The sequence below is a fragment of the Brassica napus genome, chromosome A3 (assembly GCF_020379485.1).
Source record: "Brassica napus cultivar Da-Ae chromosome A3, Da-Ae, whole genome shotgun sequence".
Lineage (NCBI taxonomy): Eukaryota > Viridiplantae > Streptophyta > Magnoliopsida > Brassicales > Brassicaceae > Brassica > Brassica napus.
The window spans coordinates 23122655-23142088 of record NC_063436.1 but is presented as its reverse complement, the minus strand read 5'-3'; the positions used below and the strand labels follow the sequence as shown (position 1 = coordinate 23142088).

Below are 19434 nucleotides of genomic sequence, written 5' to 3'. Positions count from 1 at the left end.
TATTATTGTATATATATTTGAAGATGCGTACCGAAAGAAATTTTTATTATCCAAATCTGTTTGTTAAAGCCTTTTGTAACACATACAGAACAAGAAACTATAACTACAACGTGATGACGATGATGCGGATTGAACATCACAAATATCTTTTCCAACGATGAGTTTTCTTGGTTTTCCGAATTGTTAACCCGACTTGAAGAGAAGAACAGCTTTCTGGTCGAGGTAGAAGTAAACGAAATGGTTCGTCTCGTGTGTTACATATGAACCTGCAGGACAAAAATGCACCATAGGCTTAACAAGTTAAGATTACAGAGCAAGCAGTAGAGTAAATACTATAAAGAATAGAGAAGCAACCAAAAACCATATCCAATATTAACCACTAGAGAGAATCAAGAAAGAAGCAAAATCAAAACTAGAGCCATAAGAAGATTCAGTTACTAGGAGATGACAGACCAAAGTTGCGGCCAACGATGCAGTGCCACGTAGGACCATGAACCTTGTCAAACTCCTTCTTGATATTCTCAGCTATCTCCTTCTCCACACTGTACTTCTCAAACGCCTGCCACAAATTACATTACACACAGATAGATAGATAGAGAGATCCAATCTCCTAAGATCGAAGAATGTATGTATATAGAGAGAAAGAGGGAGAGATGGTAAAATGTACGGTGATAGCGATTTCGATAGCTTCCTTCTGCATATCCTCTTTCATGTCAGCGCTCATGATTACAGCTCGTTTCCCCGCCGCTTCAGCTTCCGGAAGAGTAGATCTCCGATCGTCGGGATTAGTTTGCGTCGGTGCGCCTCCTCCGTTCACACTCTTCTTCCTCCTCCCCTCACTCATACTTTTCCTTCGGCAGCGATTCTCTTTTTTTTTGGAAATCAGATTTGCAGCTAAAAAGAGAAAACGGCGAGGAGTGTGGTGGAAAGTCTCTTTAGTCAGTTCTCAGTCGCAGGTTTTACTTATTGCTTACACACATTAGGTAAACTCTTTGAGTAAAAATCTCATATACTCTTAATGAGTCAAAAAGTGATCTGAGGTACTCTTACAAAATCTGACATACTCTCTACTCTTCATGAAATAAGAGATTTCCAATTTTGCCTTTACGTTTTCCCTCCTCAATTGAAAATTTGAATTTTGAATTTTAGGTATCAAATTTACAATTTGAATTTTAAATTTTAATGAAACTACGAACCAAGTTGAACCAAGTTATACAATTGTCGATTTTTAGGTATCAAATTTAAAATTTGAATTTTGAATTTTAGTGAAAGTTGAACCAAGTTAAACCAAGTTATATCATTGTCAAATTATATTTTTGGTGTACATATGTCCTAGTTTCACCAAGTTATACCTCAAGACTGGTATTACTAGGTTATAGTTTTACCAAGTTGTACATTTGTCAAAGTACAACTGGGTAAACTATCACCTAGTTATACAGTTTTACCAAGTTACAAAGTAGTATAATTTGGTAAAACTGTATAACTAGGTTGTAGTTTTATCAAGTTGTACATTTGTCAAAAGATACAACTTAGTAAGATTATAACCTAGTTATACAGTTTTACCAAGTTACACAAATAGTATAACCTGGTAAAATTGTTTTTTTGGGTTTGTAGTTTCACTTCCGTATTCTACTTTGATATATGCGTTTCTGGATCTTAAAAACCGATAATACCAAAAATCAGACTGAAGTTGATGCGGAGAATAAGCAAAGTAGTAGGTAGAGAAGAAGAAGGAAAATGTGGAGAAGAAAATGAAAAAACAGTTGAGATTCAAAGAAGAACAAAGGAAAAAACAGAAAAATCAGTAGATGAAGAATGAAAGATAGATCTAGATTCAAAGAAGAGCAAAAAAAATATAGAGAAAACTAAGATAAAAACAAAGCAATCAGTACAGATGAAAATCGAAAATAAAACAAGAGAAACAGAGAGAAAAACAGATTCGAAAAAGAAGAGATTTGAATGAAAAAATGAATGAAAGAGAAAAGAGAGAAAAAAAAAGAAGAGAGAAAGAAAGAAGATGAAGAATGAAAGATAGATCTAGATCTGTAGAAATAAGGAAGAAAATTAGGTTTAATGACATAGTCTGTAAATAACTATATTTATTAATGATATATTGGGTTTTTAGTCAGATTTCGAATTAAAAATAAATAAAATGAATTTCAGATGGAGAGTATCTAAGCTGGAGTATCTGAGCATTTAATTCAAACTCTTTCCGTTTTAGTACACTAAGCTTTATTATAATCTTTTTGTTTTTGCAATTAGTAATTTTCAATAACGTAAAACCAATATAATTTAATAAATTCAACTGCTTTTTAATTTTATAATTTATTATTATTGAATAATAAAATTTATATAAAACTAAAAAAAAACATTTTTATGAAACAATTTTTTTTCCGCTTAACATATCTGTTTTAGGAAATAAACAGAGAGTATTAAGTATTAACTTTGAGATGGCACCGTTTTGTCAGGGTACACTGCAATGTGTTAGTGGTACTCATTATTCATAACTCGAGCCCATTTAAACATCTTTCGATTGAAATTTAAACAAACAACTACTGGCATATATCCTTTGATAGTAGAGCTGGAAATTTTGGTTTTTATCTGCGGGTTCCGCTCCGTTTGATCCGCTGCAGAGCGGGTGCAGATCGGCCATTTCGAAAAATTCAACATGCGGGTGCAGGTCGAGTCAATTCTACGTGGGATGGGTGTGGGTCGATCGATTTTGAATTGCGAGTACCCGCTACCCCGCAAAAAAATAAAAAATAAAAAAAATTTAAAAAATAATATATATTTTCGTAAAAAATATATAAAATACTATAAATTTAGAAAATAATATATAATTTAATTATTTTATTAAAAAAGTATTATCTAATTAAAATATAATTAAAATAATTATTTTATTAAAATTTATATTACTCGCGGGTCCTGCGGGTTACCCGTAAATTTGGACCGAACGGGTGCGGATATGTGAATCTTTCTTTACGAGTCAAAGTTTTGAGTGAAAAAATGAGTCGATCCGCGGATTGACGGGGCGGGTTGACCCGCGAACCCAGCTCTATTTGATAAGATCCAAGGGGAAATACCAAAATGACACTCCTTTTATGAGGCTGCTTTGTAATCGGGTTATGGTCTCAAGCCCATTATTTTAGCATTTGTTAGTCGTTTGTAATTTGCTTTAATCTTCAAACTAAATTTTGATCCGCGCTTTGAAAGCGCAATTTTTTTTTTTCAATTGACAAATATTTTGTAAATGTCATATTTTCATATATTTGTGTTTTATTTTATAAAAGACTTAAACTTTTTATCATTATTTATCGTATTTTATTTTAAATGACTATTTATGTTAAAAAAATTAAACTTTATTTCTTTAATGAATTAAGTTGGTATAACTCTGATAAATTTATTTTATTATGTGGTTAATATTTTAATAAAAAAGTTATATACTTTTAATAAAGATTTATACTTTTTAATAAAAAATTCAATTTTTTTTTATGAATGCTTAAATTATATTAAGAAAAAAAATGATAATTAAGAATAGTTGAAAAAAAAATATTTGAACTTGGACTCGATGGCCCAAAGGAAAAAAAATGTAAGAATTGGATATGATTTCTTAATCGGCCCAAATGGTCCAAGAGAGATCTGATGTGGGCTGGATCCGAAAAAAATGATCCAATATAGATGTGTTATTAATATTACTTGATTATCCTTAATGAAACATGCAATGTTAGTAAAGAAAAGTATATGTTAAGGTAAAAAAGACAATAGGATCATGCTTTAATAGTATATAGATGCATTTCTAACAGGAAATTTCTAAAACCATTATAAACCAGTAATCTTTTACTCGCATATTATAAAAATTATTTTGATGGAATATAATAAGTTTTAGTTTTATATGATTTATGATTAGTAACCTTATCATTTTGAGCAAATTTTATTTCACATCTATTATAATGAGAATATTTTTAATATACTTACTTTAGTTTTTTTAAATAGAATAATTATATAATGAAGTTGAGTTTTATTCAAATCCTATTTTATTTTAGAACGAAAAATTAGAATTATGAATAATAATAAATGCATTTATTCCATTTATATAGTAAACATATTTTGTTACTTTATTATGAAATGAAAAAAATAGAATATGATTATATTTTATTTTAAATTTTATTTTTGAGAGAAAAATAATTTGGTGTTGGAAAAATAAATTGGTGTTGGAAATGCTCTGAGATGTTCGTGAATTGTATCTATACTATTAAAGCAGGATCCTATTTTAAAAATTACCTTAGCATGTCCTTTTCTTTACTAACATTGCATGTTTCATTAAGGGCAATCAAGTAATATTAATAACACATTTACATTGGGCTATTTTTTTTTGAATCCAGCCCACATCAGAGCCGATTAAGAAATCAAATCCAATTCTCACATTTTTTTTTCTTTTGGGCCATTGAGTCCAAGTTCAAATATTTTTTTTTAACTATTCTTAATTATTATTTTTTTTCTTTTCTTAATATAATTTAAGCATTCATAAAAAATTGAATTTTTCATTGAAAAGTATAAATCTTTATTAAAAGTATATAATTTTTTTTATTAAAATATTAACCACATAATAAAATTAATTTATTAAAGTTATACCAACTTAATTCATTAAAGAAATAAAGTAATTTTTTAAACATAAATAATCATTTAAAATAAAATACAATAAATAAAGATAAAAGTTTAAGTTTTTTATAAAATAAAAAATAAATATATAAAAATATGATATTTACTAAATATTTATCAATTGAAAAAAATAAAAAATAAATCCGCGCTTTAAAAACGATGTCTAGTCTTCGATTAATGCAAGTGGCGTTGTTGACCAAAATGTCCCATTCACCAACCTAAAGGTCCTTGACCGTGATGTCACACATGTTAATTCTATTTTCACTAATCTCTCGTTGATCCCAATTTCTGTGTACACATACGATACGTATCGTAGTTTAATCGAATTTGAATAGGCGTGGATTAAAAAGAAAATTAGAAAAAGAAGATAAAATTATTAATGTTGTTTTTAGTCTTGAAAATGACCTCAAAATCGTAGAGATGGTTGTGGTTGAAGTTACTAGCGACTAATTTGACCTAGTCAAGAATCTCAACAAGAGTTATAAAATTGCTTTTTTTAACTTGTTATAGACTAATCCTAAAGTTAAATACAATGGTTGCTACTTGCTAGTAAGTATGATGTTCGCATCTAATTTAAAAAGCGTAAAACTCATTAGTTTTTTCATATACATTAATCCTAAAGATAATCCGCTAAACATTGTGTATAAACCTTGAGAACGCGTCATTTGTTTTGTATTCTTCCATCAGTTTAATAATATCTATATACGTCAATGTACACATAAGAGTATTTGTATTTTTTGTTAAACAATGGAGTACACTACATTATAGTGTGAACAAGTAAAAATTAATTTTAAAACTATATAAAAGCCGCCCAAAAGAAAAAAATAATAATATAAAGGTCGCGTAACCCCTAATTAAGTTGCCTCATCATCCCCATCTCTCTTTCTCATTCTCATTTTTTTTCCTTCACAGCCTCTTTCTTCCAGAAATGGCGGAGCCAAGTTTCTATATCGGAGTCATAGGTAAAACACCCCTTCTTCATTCGTGTGCTTATATCTCTACATGTATGTGCACGAGTGTGCACGCATACATGTACCGGTAAACTATATACCATAAGCACTTAACCATACATATCTTGTAACTTTTGTTTGACGCAGGAAATGTAATCTCCGTACTCGTCTTCCTCTCACCAGTGTGAGCTCTCTTTCTCTCATCTCGGAAGAAGTAACAAAAGTGAGATATAGTATATAGTTTTCTTTTTCTATTATTGATGGATCAGTACAACAATTCAGGGAGACGTTTTGGAAAATAGTGAAGCGAAAATCGACGGAGGAGTACAAAAGCTTACCGTACATTTGCACGTTGTTAGGATCGTCTCTATGGACATACTACGGCATCGTCACTCCCGGAGAATATCTTGTCTCCACCGTTAATGGCTTTGGTTCTTTTGTTGAAATCATCTATGTCTCCCTTTTTCTCATTTATGCCCCTCGACATCTCAAGGTGCTTTTCATTTTCTTTTATTTGAATATATAATATGATATATAGTCTTTCTATCTATATATGTGGCTCTTGATCTTCTGAGTTTCTTATATGATAGCTGGTTGAAATCTGCAAGTTTTGTTTGATCCAATTATTCAGATTTAGATCTGACTATCATGTTTTCTTTAAAAGTCAAGTTGATTAAAATATGTGATCCACTTGTTATAAGATAATACTATAATGACTTGTAAAGTTGATTTCCTAATGCATCGTTTGGTTGATATAATTAAGTTTTTTTTTTTGTTTACAGTTAAATACAATCGTAGTGGTTGCGTTGTTGAACGTCTTTTTCCCAATAGCAGCAATTGCGGCCACGAGAAGCGCGTTTAAAGATGAGAAAATGCGTTCTCAGTCTATGGGGTTCATCTGTGCTGGCCTCAACATTGTAATGTATGGTTCTCCTCTTTCTGCTATGGTAAGTTCATTCACATATCTATCCAAAACACTATTACTATATTGAGCATAGCTGTTTTATATTACCCACGTTTTGAAATAAAGAATGTGGCCTTTATTTTCGACCAAAAAAAAAAAAAAGAATGTGGCCGTTATTTAAACTAATTCTCGAAATTTGAGCTGTCAATATCAGATATACATCATTCAATCATGCTGGTTTCTTGACATTGTTCATATCCACTTGTTATTTCTAAAACTGTGTAATATGTTAGAGTATGTCTAGTTCACATTTATATTTGATTTTTTTTTTTTGAAAATACGAATTTAAATATTATTACAAAGTACATATTTATCTATTATATTTTTACTCTAAAATAAATTTTGTTATTTCATCTCTATATGAAAAGATAGCACTTACATTTAGAAGAAGAATAACACTTATCTATTTTAAAAAAAAACATACATTGGAACAAAATTATTTGTATTTTAAAGCTTTTATGTATAATTTTCGTTATAAAAAAAGAATATACATTAGAATGGTCTTAAAAAGTATATTTAATGGACTATATTCTAAAAAGCTTAGCCGTCTACTAATCACAGTTAAAAATGACCCACCTTGATCTAAAGACTAATCTTTTTTATAACAACATAATGATTTCTTCTGATTTTGTAGTCTTTTTTTCATTGACTATATATGTCTTCTAGTTAGTAGTATTCGAATATTGGTGATGATGGGAATCATTATGTTTCAGAATTCAAGAAATAAGGTTAGTGTTTACTTTAGGTGGTAGCGCCATTTTAGTACCTCTTTTAGTAATATGCTTATTGGGTATTTGGGTACTGAAATGTTATTTTCGTTCGTTCATGCAGCAATAACCAAACAACCTTGTGGTATTTTTAAGCACACGTCTTTGAAAAATCGCAGTCAGATAACAATTATTTAGAACTTGTACATCTTTAGATTTTTCACGTTTCAATTTAAATATAAACGTCACAGTTGTCATAATATGTACCTCCACACACAGATCTATTAATAAATTTTCCAGCTAGTAATGCAAACAATAACTTGATGGGTCCATTATTTATTGCAAATCTCAGACAAAGACATACCTATAATCAGGGCCTATAATATATCATTTTCTATAAAATACATAAATAAATATATGTATCTGATATAGTATAAGAGAGGCTTATAGTGTTTTGTAAACCAATAATTTGCAGAAAACAGTAGTGACGACAAAGAGCGTGAAATACATGCCGTTTTGGTTGTCGTTTTTCCTCTTCTTAAACGGCGCGATCTGGGCAGTGTATGCTTCACTCCAACACGACGTTTTCCTACTTGTAAGTAATTCTACTAGAGTACTATGCTATTTACGGATCTGTAAGAAGATGATTAAGCTATTTCAACGACCCCTTGTCTCTTCGCTATTCCAATAATAACCCCAAAATATTTTTGTCGTTTTCTTGGACACCCCTACTTAAACTCCTTTCATGTCACATTTTAAATCTCCGTTCATGTCATTGTCATGCAATTTTATAACAGACTAAAAAGTCTTCTGGAAGAAAATCTGCATAATGATTTTTACAAATTGTAGACTCCAAGACTCCAACATCATACAAATGATTTTTTTTGTTGGCGAAATTTTCACCAATAAATGTGTGTGGCCAAATAATGAACCAAGTACTATTTTGTGGGGTCCTCTGCAAAAAGATTTATTCGGGATAGGCATTGATTTTTTATTTTATTTTAATTATGCTGTTGAGAATGATACTAATTAATTAATCAATTTTGTGGTTAAAATGAGTAGGTGCCAAATGGAGTGGGGTTTGTGTTTGGGACAATACAACTCATACTTTATGGAATTTACAGAAACGCCAAACCGGCCGGTTTAAGCAACGGTTCGAGTGAGATTGCTGCAGATGAAGAGGAAGGCCTCACATCACGTGCCCCTCTCCTTTCTTAAACCTATTTTATAAAATTATAAGATTTTTTTTTAGTTTCTTGGCGAGTGTTTGTTTTGATTTGTTTTTTTTTTAATAAATATAAATCTTTATTATTTCCTTGCCATTATTGTGGTGTGCGATTTTTTGTGTCCCTTGTTTTTAGAAGCAAATTAGATCAAACTGGTGTGTCCTTTTTGTCTTGTAGTGCTTGTAATGATACACGTTACATATAATAGTATCAATCGGAGGATTGTCAGCCAGAACAAGTAGTGTACAGTTCACCCAGCTTAGAAACGTTTAGATGAAGCTTATGTTAAGCCCATCATAGTATAATGGCATTGCTTCAAAAGTTCCAATGGCATTTTTTTTTATATTTGCATTCTAGTAGGAAACAAAATCTTTTCAAGACAAAATTGTAGGTTCATTTACATGTAAATAGTTCACCTAATCTAAATAGCCTTTTTTGGTGTATTCGTGGTCGCTGTCCGTTGACATTGTTGTACCCGATGGTTCCTATGGTTGAGCTCTCTGTGGCTTGTTCTTGCTGGATTCTGAAACATAGGCTTTATGGTCTTACTTGTTATTCTTATTCGTAACGGGAGAATTTTGTTACATGTCAAGTTTTGGTAACTTTATGTCAAAAGGACGTAAGGACATCCCGCTAAAGTGAAAAAAAAAATAGCCCTTTTGTTAAGCAACCAAAGAAGATGAAGACAGAAGTGTGCCGTATTCTTAAGCATAAAATGGTACATGAACTATTATTTGTTAACAGGATACATAACAACAAATGCCTTGAAAATTCAAGTACATGGCCCTTTGTTGTTACCAAAAGAAACAAGACATCCTTCCACAAGAAAACAGAATCATGAAGACTAGTGAGACTCCAACAATAGTAAAGAGGGGAGCTTATCAGAAGCGCCTAATCTCCTTGGGTGGTTTGAAATTGACAGGGTGAGTCTCTGGTGTTGCATTCTCATCTTCTTTCCACATCTTTATCGTCTTATCAGCCTCACATGTTACCAATCTTGAACCTGTCTGATCATAACACGCTGCGTATATACCCGCTTCACTCTCCAGTGAACCTGCCATATTCCCAACATAACATTGGTTAAGACCCCATCCATAGCTTATTGCTTTCGAGACCTAAATATCATTCTTTGAAGCTTAATCATACACTTCCAAAGGAACAGTGAAACAAGGTACGTACCAGGCTGTACAATAGTTTCTGACTGTTGGAAACTATGACCACTCTTCCAGTCCCAGAACCATATACTTCCATTATCACCTTAATTCGTAAACAGATATAGGACCAAATTTAGTTAAAAAATGATAATGACGGTAAGGTGCTGTAGAAAAACAATCACAAAAAATAATTGCGAAATGAACTTATTACCTCCAGTGACCATTACACCATCCTCGTTCACAGCCATTGCGTTAATTATGGTTTTCTGCTGCGAACTGTTCCAAAAAGAAAGACAACACATAAAAAACCAATGCATGTTTAATCTCTAATGAAACTCTTTGCTTCAAAGGCACTAGAGATGCAAAAGAAGGGGTTGTGAATGATATCTAGCAAAGACTGACTTACAGCATGTTGTGACAAAACTCTCCCTTTGGAAGGCTAAACTTTTTGGTGTTGTCAGCTGATGCAGAAGCAAATGCATTCCTAAAAAAAAAAACATAAGAGATATTATTAGGAAAATGCTCAGGTTTGTCGTCTTGATGATTTTTCTGTTGGAAAGATAAAGTGAACTACACATACTCTTTAGGATGAAGGGTCATTGCTCGGACAGATTTCTTATGATGTGTTAGAGTCGTCATTGTTTTGCCTGCAAGTAATTATCCAATAAGCAGGGAACCCCAAATAAAATGGATTTTAAGTCCAAACAATGGTTAGAATGATAAAATATTACCATATCGAAGGTCCCAGAATTTAATAGTAGTGTCGTGAGATCCAGTTACAACTTGTGGGTCCTGCAACATCACAGATCAAAGTGAGTACCAGTTGCTTATAAGAGAGATTCTGAAAAAAAAGTTGCAAACTCAAACAACAACTACACATGACAAGAGACGTACTGTTGGACGAGTGAAAACAGAACAAACGGTGTTGTCATGTCCTGTGAGTGCAAAAATTTGCATCTTGGTACGAATATCCCACACCTGCATATAAAGCAAACATGGACTTTTTACCTACGACTTCAGCTAATGAACAAAGGATATAAATATTAATAGTGATTTTCTTACCCTGCAGACAGAGTCTCGCCCTCCGGTTAGTAAAACGTCTAACGTTGGGTGAAGAGCTAAGCAATAGACTCCACTCAAGTGACCATGATAAGACCGGATAACCTATCAAAGCCGCATTCCAAGAGCATTAGATAGTGAGAAATTCAGATGAGGAAGAGTATTAGAGTTGTAATATACCTTATTCTGCTCAAGGTCCCAGCATTTGACTTGCTTGTCATCCCCAGCTGAGAACATGTATGTATGTCGATTGCTTACAGCAAGGCCTGCAACACATTTCAAAAAGAAAAAGAAAAAAGAAGATCAGAACCGTGATCACAGACACATCTAACAAATCAACTGGAAGAGATTTAAGAGGCTAACCTCGCACTTGCTCGATATGACCAGTAAGTGTTAGCTTCAGAACTCCAGTTGCTACATCCCATATCTAGTAAACAAAATTAAATTAAATCAAGCAATTCAGCAAGCGTATTACACTCAGGAAATGCTTTAACAAGCGCTAAACTTGGTGGCTGTTTTTGATGGTACATTCGGACAAACACAATTCATACTAAAGAAGCAGTCATCTCTATTACCTTGATGGTACGATCAGCTGAACCAGTACAAAACCATTCATTACTGGGGTCAAAGGCGACAGATCTGACCCAACCCAAGTGCCCTTGAATGACCTGTAGAAAGAATAATCAAACGCAAGTGAAGAAACTCCTCAAGCCAACAAAAGGCCAGAATCAGCGTGATGCAGTAAGGGTGCTGTCCCAAAGATCTTACCCTGTAATTCTTCCATGGTGCATGCCACTCTGGGCGAGGCCATCTACTCGGTATTCTCTCCATTAATGCAGAAGTTGAAAAGTTCCTGTAACACGCAGGGAGACACAAAAATAACAAAATATTCAGAATGAGAAACTATCGTATAGGCACCAGTACTCGACATTCAATGTATTGCAATCAAGATGAAGAAGAATTAAAGGATAAGAAGGAGACGAAAAAATACCTTTCGTAAGAGGATACATTTGCAGGAATAATGGTGGTGCTTTTGCCTGAGGTACCAATACTGTTCCTTCAATTCCAAGAACCCAAATAGAATTTAATTAGCATCCTTGCCTTAAAGTAGAAACATCAACTATCAACGAAAGAAACAGCAAAAGGTTAATACTTACAAGCCCTTTGGCTGGAAAGTTGGACCAACAACCAGAGCATTCTCTGTCACGCCCTTTTGGGTACTCTTGGAACCTTCAGGACCTGCAGAACTCAATGTTTAATTACAAAATTCAAATAAGAGAGAATAAACTATTTTTGTTCATCTTTAAATAACATAAGCAATACAGGTGATATGAACACAATACCTGTGAGAGCAAGAGCACTTGAGGTTCCGGTCTGCTCATTGCCACGGTCAGGCTGACGTGGAGGCTGACTCACAGGCTCCACACCTCCAAAAGCAACTTTCATCTGCGCAAGAAAACATCTGAGAATCAATATTTATATACACAACTCACAGCTCAAACTAAGTTTGATCAGTGAAAGACAGAGACTTTAAGCATATCAAAGTCTTAACTATAAAACTTAAACCTGAAGTTTAAAGCTAGTAAACATGTTCAATTTAGCATAAACTCTTAGTTTAATCAGTGAAAGACAGAGACTTTATGCAAATCAAATAAGTTAATTACTTTGCATAAACCTAGAAACCTAAAGTTCGAAGCTTTAAGGAAAAGCGAATACGGGGTTTCTATTTACCTTATGGCTGAGACGAATCTTCTTGCTGCAACAAAGAAAAAGAAGAATTTATAAATAATTTTTTAAGGAAAAAAAATCGAGGATTGGAGAAGAGAAATTGGGGATCGGAGACTAACGCTTCGGCATCAGGAGGAGGGAATTGGCCGTGGACGGGGGAGAAGAGATCAAGAGCTCGTTTTAGGGATTTGATGCTCAGCTTTTTCAGCGACTGTGGTTCTATTGATTCCGCCTCCGTCGTCGCAGCCGGCATCGTTCTTGCGGTTAGGGTTTACTGAGAGAGAGAGCGAGAGCGAGAGAGACTGAAAGTTTGTTAATGGTTTTGTCTTTAATAGAATCTCGATGATATATGTTGAGCTCTTTTGTTTTATTTACACATCTACCCTCCTATTTCCCGATTTGTTGCGCCGGAAACTACAATAAAGAAAATTAACATATTTATTGTAAATTTGGAGCAAATTTATAAATAAAACTTTGTTTTTGGCTCAAAATCTTTTATTTTGGCCAAGGATCAATCTTTAGAATTAGGATTCTCCTAAGCAAAGCTTAACTAGATAGGGACAACATGAGAAACTTGCTTACATTCGTTTTCGAGCATACACAATAGACATTAGTAATTTAGTTACAACAAAAGCTATTTCCTGAGTCTCGTCTCGCTCTCTATTTTAGTTATCGTCATCAGACATGAAAGTTGGTCTTCTTCTGAGAGACTCCAGCACATCAGCCGATGGTCGACCACTCTGTTTACCTCCTCCAAGGCTCGACCTTAGCTTCGGAACGCTCATTGCGCTCAGAGGCGGCGTTGCAGCTCCACCGTTCACTTCTCTCAGTACCGACCTTGCCGCTTTAGCCGCCATTGCATCAGCAGCCGCAGATACCACTCTCGATTCCAGTCCCGAATCCCTAACATTCTCCTCCCTTTCTGCTTCTGTTGTTGGTTGCTCTGGTTCGCGGCTTCTATGACTTGTCCCGCAACCAACCCCTTGGTTAGCCATGGACCTTGCCTTTGCAGCCTCGTGCTTCTGCATATCGTAGACGAGCTCTTTCTGAAGCTGTTTATCAGCGACGAGCATTTCTTCTATCTCGTTCTTGTAGTCTTTCAGGAGCACACGGAGGCAGTCCATGAGCGAGCCTGTGAGAGGACTGTTCTTGCTCTCCAATAGTCTCTTGAGCTCAATGAAGATTGGAATCGTGTTCTGAATCAACCCTTTTCTAACAGCTTGCGTTATGGCTCTTCCTTTGGCAGCCGCCCCGTTGGAGTCTCCACCTTCTTCTTCCATCTCTACTGTCTCAGACGAAGATCCTCTTGAAACTGATAAACGGATCTCTTTGCACGCCAAGATTTGAAACGCATCCTACACCGCGAGAACAAAACGGTAAGAGAACTCATCGATGGCAACAGGGAAAAAAGGGCTCAACAACTTCCAGCTAGATTGGAAGTTACCTGTAGAACTGACTGACCAGTTACATCTTCTATGTTTAGCATTCCATCAGAAGCAGCTGCGAGGACCTCTGCACATAACTTTGCAAATGTGGCCAGAAGATGTTCTGGAGCCATTTGTTTAAGCAGAGTGACGTAGATCTGCATTCTTTTAGACCTAGCTCTTTCATCATTTCCTCTGCAAACAATTGCAACAAAAGAAAAACACACTAAATTATCCACACAAAAATGACAAGTTACACATAAGCATAAACCTTTAGAACATTAACTAGGCTATGTATGTGTATATCACGAGTACCTGATAGAAAAAGCTTGATCCTTTGTTCTTGATTGCTTAGCATCTGAATTATTGTGGCCATTGTGGGCGTGGCAATCGTTTAACACATAAATAGCTTCCACAAAACTGTTGTAAGCTAAAAGTGGTGCCTTAACTATAAGCAAAATGGGCATAATATTAATCAAAATACGACCGATTATACAATAACAGGGAATAAAGGAATGCCTTTCATGGTTGTTCCCAGAGTTTCATACCTTTAAGGATGTTTCCAAATAAAAAGTCTGCAAGTCGACGTATCTTTTCAGATTCATCAACAAGAGATAGAAGGAAGCGAAGGAAAAGAACGCCTCTCCACTTAACATAATCTCTCTGAAATTAAAATAACAAAACCTGCTTTATAGCATGGATTTTTCAAAAACGGAAGGTAAGGAATCTGTGGAGAATAGCAATACCTGTAATAACCTTGAGAGAAGTATGAATGTCTGCCTTCTAACGACTTCACAAGGATCCCGAAGACGTTTAGTAATCTTTGGAATGTAACTGTATGGGGACACAAACCATCAGTCTTTGTCATGTAACAGTTACGTACTTTTAACATTTGAGAAAAAAACTAAGAAATATTAACGCTCTGTGAATAATTTACCATTCAATCATGGCTGTATAGTGAACACAAAAGTCTGTCATCGCCACTACAAGATTGTTGCGCAAGGCTGCACAATCACTCTTTTCAAGCTCCTGCAAGAATAAGGCATCAAGGAGTTCATTCACTGAATCAGGTTCATGAAACTGAAAATATTTTCCCAAAAACACAATCGAAATGACAAGTGGGCAGAGAAATTAGCAAAGGCAAATCGACAGACCTGTGCAAAGAGAGGGATATATCTTTTCGCAAGCTTCCCGTCAGCCAAACAAATCTTCGCCATGGTCAACCAAGACTGACTATAGAGAGGAGGAGCTTTCTGCTTCAAGCAAGCATTGGCTTGTGGCAATTTGTTTTTCAGCTTTGAATCAGAACTTCCTGAAGTGATTACAGTATGTAACAACGGAACAATTTTGGTCGTCTCAGCTGAAGGATATATAATGACACAAGATCCAATGGTATATACTGCTGTGATTGCTTTTGATAACTTCTTGGATACAGAATCCAGTTTCTTGCTTCTCCTACTTCCAAGCATTGCTGGTGTGGCAAAAGAAAGATTATTACTGGAGATCCCCTCGATGTACTTCTCAGTGACCTTAGATGCCTTGGATAAAACTTGTTCTACCCATTTCTTGACAAGCACATCCGACTCCTCCGGGATACGCGCCTTCTTTACGCACAAAGTTTTTAATGCTTTAACATGTGCATCGACCTGTCATTGAATAGCATTAACTAAGATCATGAGACAGATGAACCATACATGGATTAGCGATAGAAAAAATCCATCCACAAACCAGTGAATAATATAATCTGATCGATTCAAGCATTCAACAGCTGCACCAAAACCAGGTCCCATTACATAGATGTAGAGGAAAAAATATATCTATGTGAAGGAATACGTCCAATACAAAACCCAGTATCTTGCTAGGCCTTCGAAATTTGATATTATATATGAGATCGAAAAGCTATTAATACAATGATTACCTCAGCAGAATGCAGGTTAAACTTTTCGATTTTCTTCAGCAAATTGTCGGCCAGATCTGCAGCAGGCTCTGGTGGCAGCTGAAGGGAAACATTGGAGATAGTTTGCAAAAGAAAAACTCGATCCCCAGCCCATGTAGAAGAATTACACTCTACACCCTCTTCATCACCTTGTCCATCTGTTCCTTCTGAAAAGCCGCATCATCAAAAACACACATTCAAGAACTGGTTTACCTAGGGCAGTAGTTACAATTGAAACCACGCTACTAAGAGCAATAAGTAGAGAGATAAGCGAGTTAGTTTAGATGCCGTATAATGAAAACTGGCTAACCTTGCAAGTCATTTTTGTCTAGCAACTGCCAATGATGGTGAAGAAACTCCCATTCGACAGACATTGGAAGAAAAACTGACACCTCTGAAAGAAGAAACCAAGCCCCGGCAGGAGCTGTCCATTTATTTATTGGCATTGAACGGTTTAACCAGAGTGATTCAGATTCCTTTATGATACTCTGCAGCGCAAGGGCAACTCTTGGTTTCAGTTGCTTCTTCTTGCCCAAACTTACACATATTTTCTTTACCCAAGGGGAAACCTCGCTGTTGCAGAGCTCCCTTAGGAGAACCAAAACTCCTTCTGGAAACAAGGCTTCAATGTCTCTGTCTAGATCTTTTGAGCTAGAGCTCCAGTTGTCTGGGAGAGAAGCACTGCCCTGAGAAAGGGAATTTCCCGCTCGTGATATTCTCTCCAGGACTAGTTCATGAAAGACATTCTCGCATTCTTCTTGGATGCTAGTTTCATTGTCCATGACCATCCGAGGGACAGAATGTAACCATTCAGTGGTTACAACTTCATCTGTACATATTCTGAAGGCCTACAGTGAACAGAAAAAGACAATGATTTACATTATCAAATAAAGAAAAGGGAGCGGGAGGCATATGAACAAGTCACTGATTTAACCTATATTTAGAAATAAGTAAGACAAGATTTTAGTACTAGCAAAAGAAGGAATTGTTATTCAATCCCTCATTCATCCAAATGACTAAGACGCACAATCATTCATTCATTCATATAGAACATTTTGGCCCTCCAAATTTGGTTTCCTCAATTTTAAGCTAATAAAAGACAAATCATACTCGTATCACAGTAAGGGAGAAGGAAGACACTGAGTCACAGAAAACATACCTCGGAAAGAGCTGAAATTGCAGCCTTTCTAATACTTATGAGCGGATCAGAACAAGATGTACCCATTGTCTTTAGGATACTAACATCAAAGCAACCACCCAAAAGGGATGTCAATTTTGTAACTAGAAGAAGAGCTGCTCTCCTTGTAGCCGCCTTCTCATCCACACATCTCTTCTTCAAAAGGTCAGTTATTCTACCGTTTCCCTCTGAAGTCTCACCACCAGTAAACCCAAGGGCTTGTTTCAAGATCGACCTACTCCTTTCATCACCAGACAAAAACCCCACAACTTGAGCCAAGTTGGACAAAGCTCGAGCTCTAATTAAAGCGCTTGAATCTGAACACCGCTGCACTAAGGCATTAAGACAACCCAATCCCCACGAATCTTCCACGCCATCCTCTGAACTAATACTTCCAAATAGGTTTCCTAATGAGCTCATCATCAAAGGTATAAGATCAACAGCCAATATCCTCAAATTAGATTTCCCTTGACCCATCTTCATCACAAATTCAACAAACTCCGATTGGTCCTCAACCTCCATTGCCTTCACAATCTCAAGTATCGCCTCCACAGCAAACCCACGCGGCTCAGCCTTCTCAGGCGCCTTGTGAATCAAAAACTTAGGCAAATTACAAACAACTTTTTTCAACTCAGAGTTATCTTTAGCCAAACCCATAATCTTCCTTGACACAAATCCCAGCGCAAAGCTTCTCGCCTGATGCTTCCCCATCAAAAGCAACGGTGTCAAAGACTTCGAAATCTCAGCGGCAGTAAGCGACACATCTCCATGGTCAGAGCTCAACACTCCACCCAATATCCTCCCGCACGTTTCCATCAATTTATCGTAATTCAAAACCCCTGAATGCTCCAACGCTAGTAAAGGAATCTCGCTCACAGTCTGCACCAAAGACTTCAAGCTATCGGGAAATCTATCCAAATGAACAAACCCCAGAACCGAGCCTAGACGCTCGAGCACTCTAAACACCAACTTCGCATCGAACCCACCCTCTTCCGTCTCGTCCCCATCTTCACGCCCTAGGTTTTTAGCGTTCTTCCTCGAACCACCGCCGCGTCCTCTCTTCTTCTTGTTCCCTTGAGACGACGCCACCGCCGCTCCTCCCGAATCCTCGCGGCGACGAGGTTTGAGGTAGCGGCGAATCGAACCTAGCAGAGAGAGAAACGCGACGGGGGAGAAGAAAGTGAAAACGGGGCAGTTCGTGGAAAGAAGCAGAGAGAGATAGGCCTCGGAGGCTGAAATCGCCAGACGGCCGGATTCGACCGGAGAATCCATGGCGGCGGAGAAGCAGCGGAGGAACGGTGAAGCCGTCGAGGAGAGGCTGACGTAGAACCGATCGAGGATTTCATCGTCGTCTGTTTCGAGTAGAGACTTGAGATCCGCGACGAGTTCGTGGTAGTGGGATTCATCGTCTCCTCCTCCTCCTCCTTCGATTCCTGCGATGATTCTAGCGAGCAAGAGCTCCTCGTCCATGGCGAGTGATACTGAGAGGGATTGGGATTCTTAGGGTTTTAAGAACGTTCAAAACATTTTGGGATTCCCGCGATCTGAGTGTTCTTTTTATCGAAATTCAAAATTGAACAAGGAAATAAAGTTAGGGGCAAATTAAAGAATTTTATACAAAGTAGAGGCCTTGATGCGTAAACTCGGGTTTAGAGTTTACATGGTTGGTGTGTACAAACAAGATTGGTACGTAGCTCAAGTAACAGCAAACATAACGTGGTCGACTGTACGATGTTTCAACTCTTTTGCTTCTTCTATGTTTTCTCATTTATTTCTGAATTTTTTGCTCAGCAAACATAACAAGACACTTCACACTTGAAACACATTTTTTCTTGTGAAAATGACTCATATAACATCTTTCTTTCTTATGTATCACACTAATCTATCTCATCTTTTTATTCTACTTTATTGTTTTTCTCATTTCACTTTATGATTTCATTTACATTTATTTCAAATTCTAAAATATATTAGACAAAAATAATTGTTACAATAAATTATATATGAAATTATTTATCTTTTAAGATCGATTTTCATATATATATATATATATATATATATATATATATATATTAACAAATTTGAATGTGGATGTGAACACCAAAGCGTGGATAATAAAATTATAAATTAGTTGTGGACGTGAACATTTTTAACACGAAGGCCGTTGGTTGATACCTTTAAAAAATTTCTTTCGATGAGAGTTATCTACTATAAAACACATTAACATCATATGCCCACACATTAACATCGTTTGTCCACACATTAACATCGACTGTCCACATATAATTCATCACTCATCTACACATCACCCATCCACGTATACTCCGTCCATAAATCACGCATCCACGCATCACCCGTCCACAATTGTCGTTTCTATTAAGGGTAAAATTGTCCACTATCTATCATTGGCCCATAATAAAGTATCACATGTAAGAAGTGTCTCTAGGTAGGTG

At 35.8% G+C, this 19434-nt stretch overlaps 4 protein-coding genes across 4 annotated transcripts; 1 reads left to right on the top strand and 3 right to left on the bottom strand.

The window, feature by feature from the left end:
- Window positions 1–24: 24 nt before the first annotated feature.
- LOC106419324 (dynein light chain 2, cytoplasmic) lies at window positions 25–1025 on the bottom strand. The gene is made up of 3 exons (XM_013860084.3): window positions 668–1025; window positions 454–559; window positions 25–266 (listed from the first exon to the last, which is right to left on the bottom strand). The coding sequence occupies exons 1-3, from the start codon at window positions 842–844 to the stop codon at window positions 184–186; spliced, it is 366 nt and encodes a 121-aa protein (XP_013715538.1). The 5' UTR covers window positions 845–1025; the 3' UTR covers window positions 25–183.
- Window positions 1026–5398: 4373 nt separating this feature from the next.
- On the top strand, window positions 5399–8666 carry LOC106419104 (bidirectional sugar transporter SWEET17). The gene is made up of 6 exons (XM_013859863.3): window positions 5399–5621; window positions 5757–5793; window positions 5892–6102; window positions 6392–6556; window positions 7756–7875; window positions 8343–8666. The coding sequence occupies exons 1-6, from the start codon at window positions 5588–5590 to the stop codon at window positions 8496–8498; spliced, it is 723 nt and encodes a 240-aa protein (XP_013715317.1). The 5' UTR covers window positions 5399–5587; the 3' UTR covers window positions 8499–8666.
- A 520-nt stretch (window positions 8667–9186) lies between these two features.
- LOC106419472 (protein pleiotropic regulatory locus 1) lies at window positions 9187–12780 on the bottom strand. The gene is made up of 17 exons (XM_013860266.3): window positions 12567–12780; window positions 12451–12475; window positions 12063–12165; window positions 11877–11958; window positions 11711–11776; window positions 11488–11572; window positions 11295–11387; window positions 11083–11146; window positions 10900–10985; window positions 10723–10824; window positions 10555–10638; window positions 10392–10452; window positions 10241–10307; window positions 10067–10144; window positions 9872–9936; window positions 9686–9763; window positions 9187–9560 (listed from the first exon to the last, which is right to left on the bottom strand). The coding sequence occupies exons 1-17, from the start codon at window positions 12698–12700 to the stop codon at window positions 9388–9390; spliced, it is 1446 nt and encodes a 481-aa protein (XP_013715720.1). The 5' UTR covers window positions 12701–12780; the 3' UTR covers window positions 9187–9387.
- A 233-nt stretch (window positions 12781–13013) lies between these two features.
- On the bottom strand, window positions 13014–18542 carry LOC106419027 (condensin-2 complex subunit D3). The gene is made up of 10 exons (XM_013859773.3): window positions 16967–18542; window positions 16118–16655; window positions 15790–15974; window positions 15026–15517; window positions 14809–14900; window positions 14618–14705; window positions 14420–14534; window positions 14187–14319; window positions 13892–14066; window positions 13014–13802 (listed from the first exon to the last, which is right to left on the bottom strand). The coding sequence occupies exons 1-10, from the start codon at window positions 18452–18454 to the stop codon at window positions 13113–13115; spliced, it is 3996 nt and encodes a 1331-aa protein (XP_013715227.2). The 5' UTR covers window positions 18455–18542; the 3' UTR covers window positions 13014–13112.
- Window positions 18543–19434: the final 892 nt, after the last annotated feature.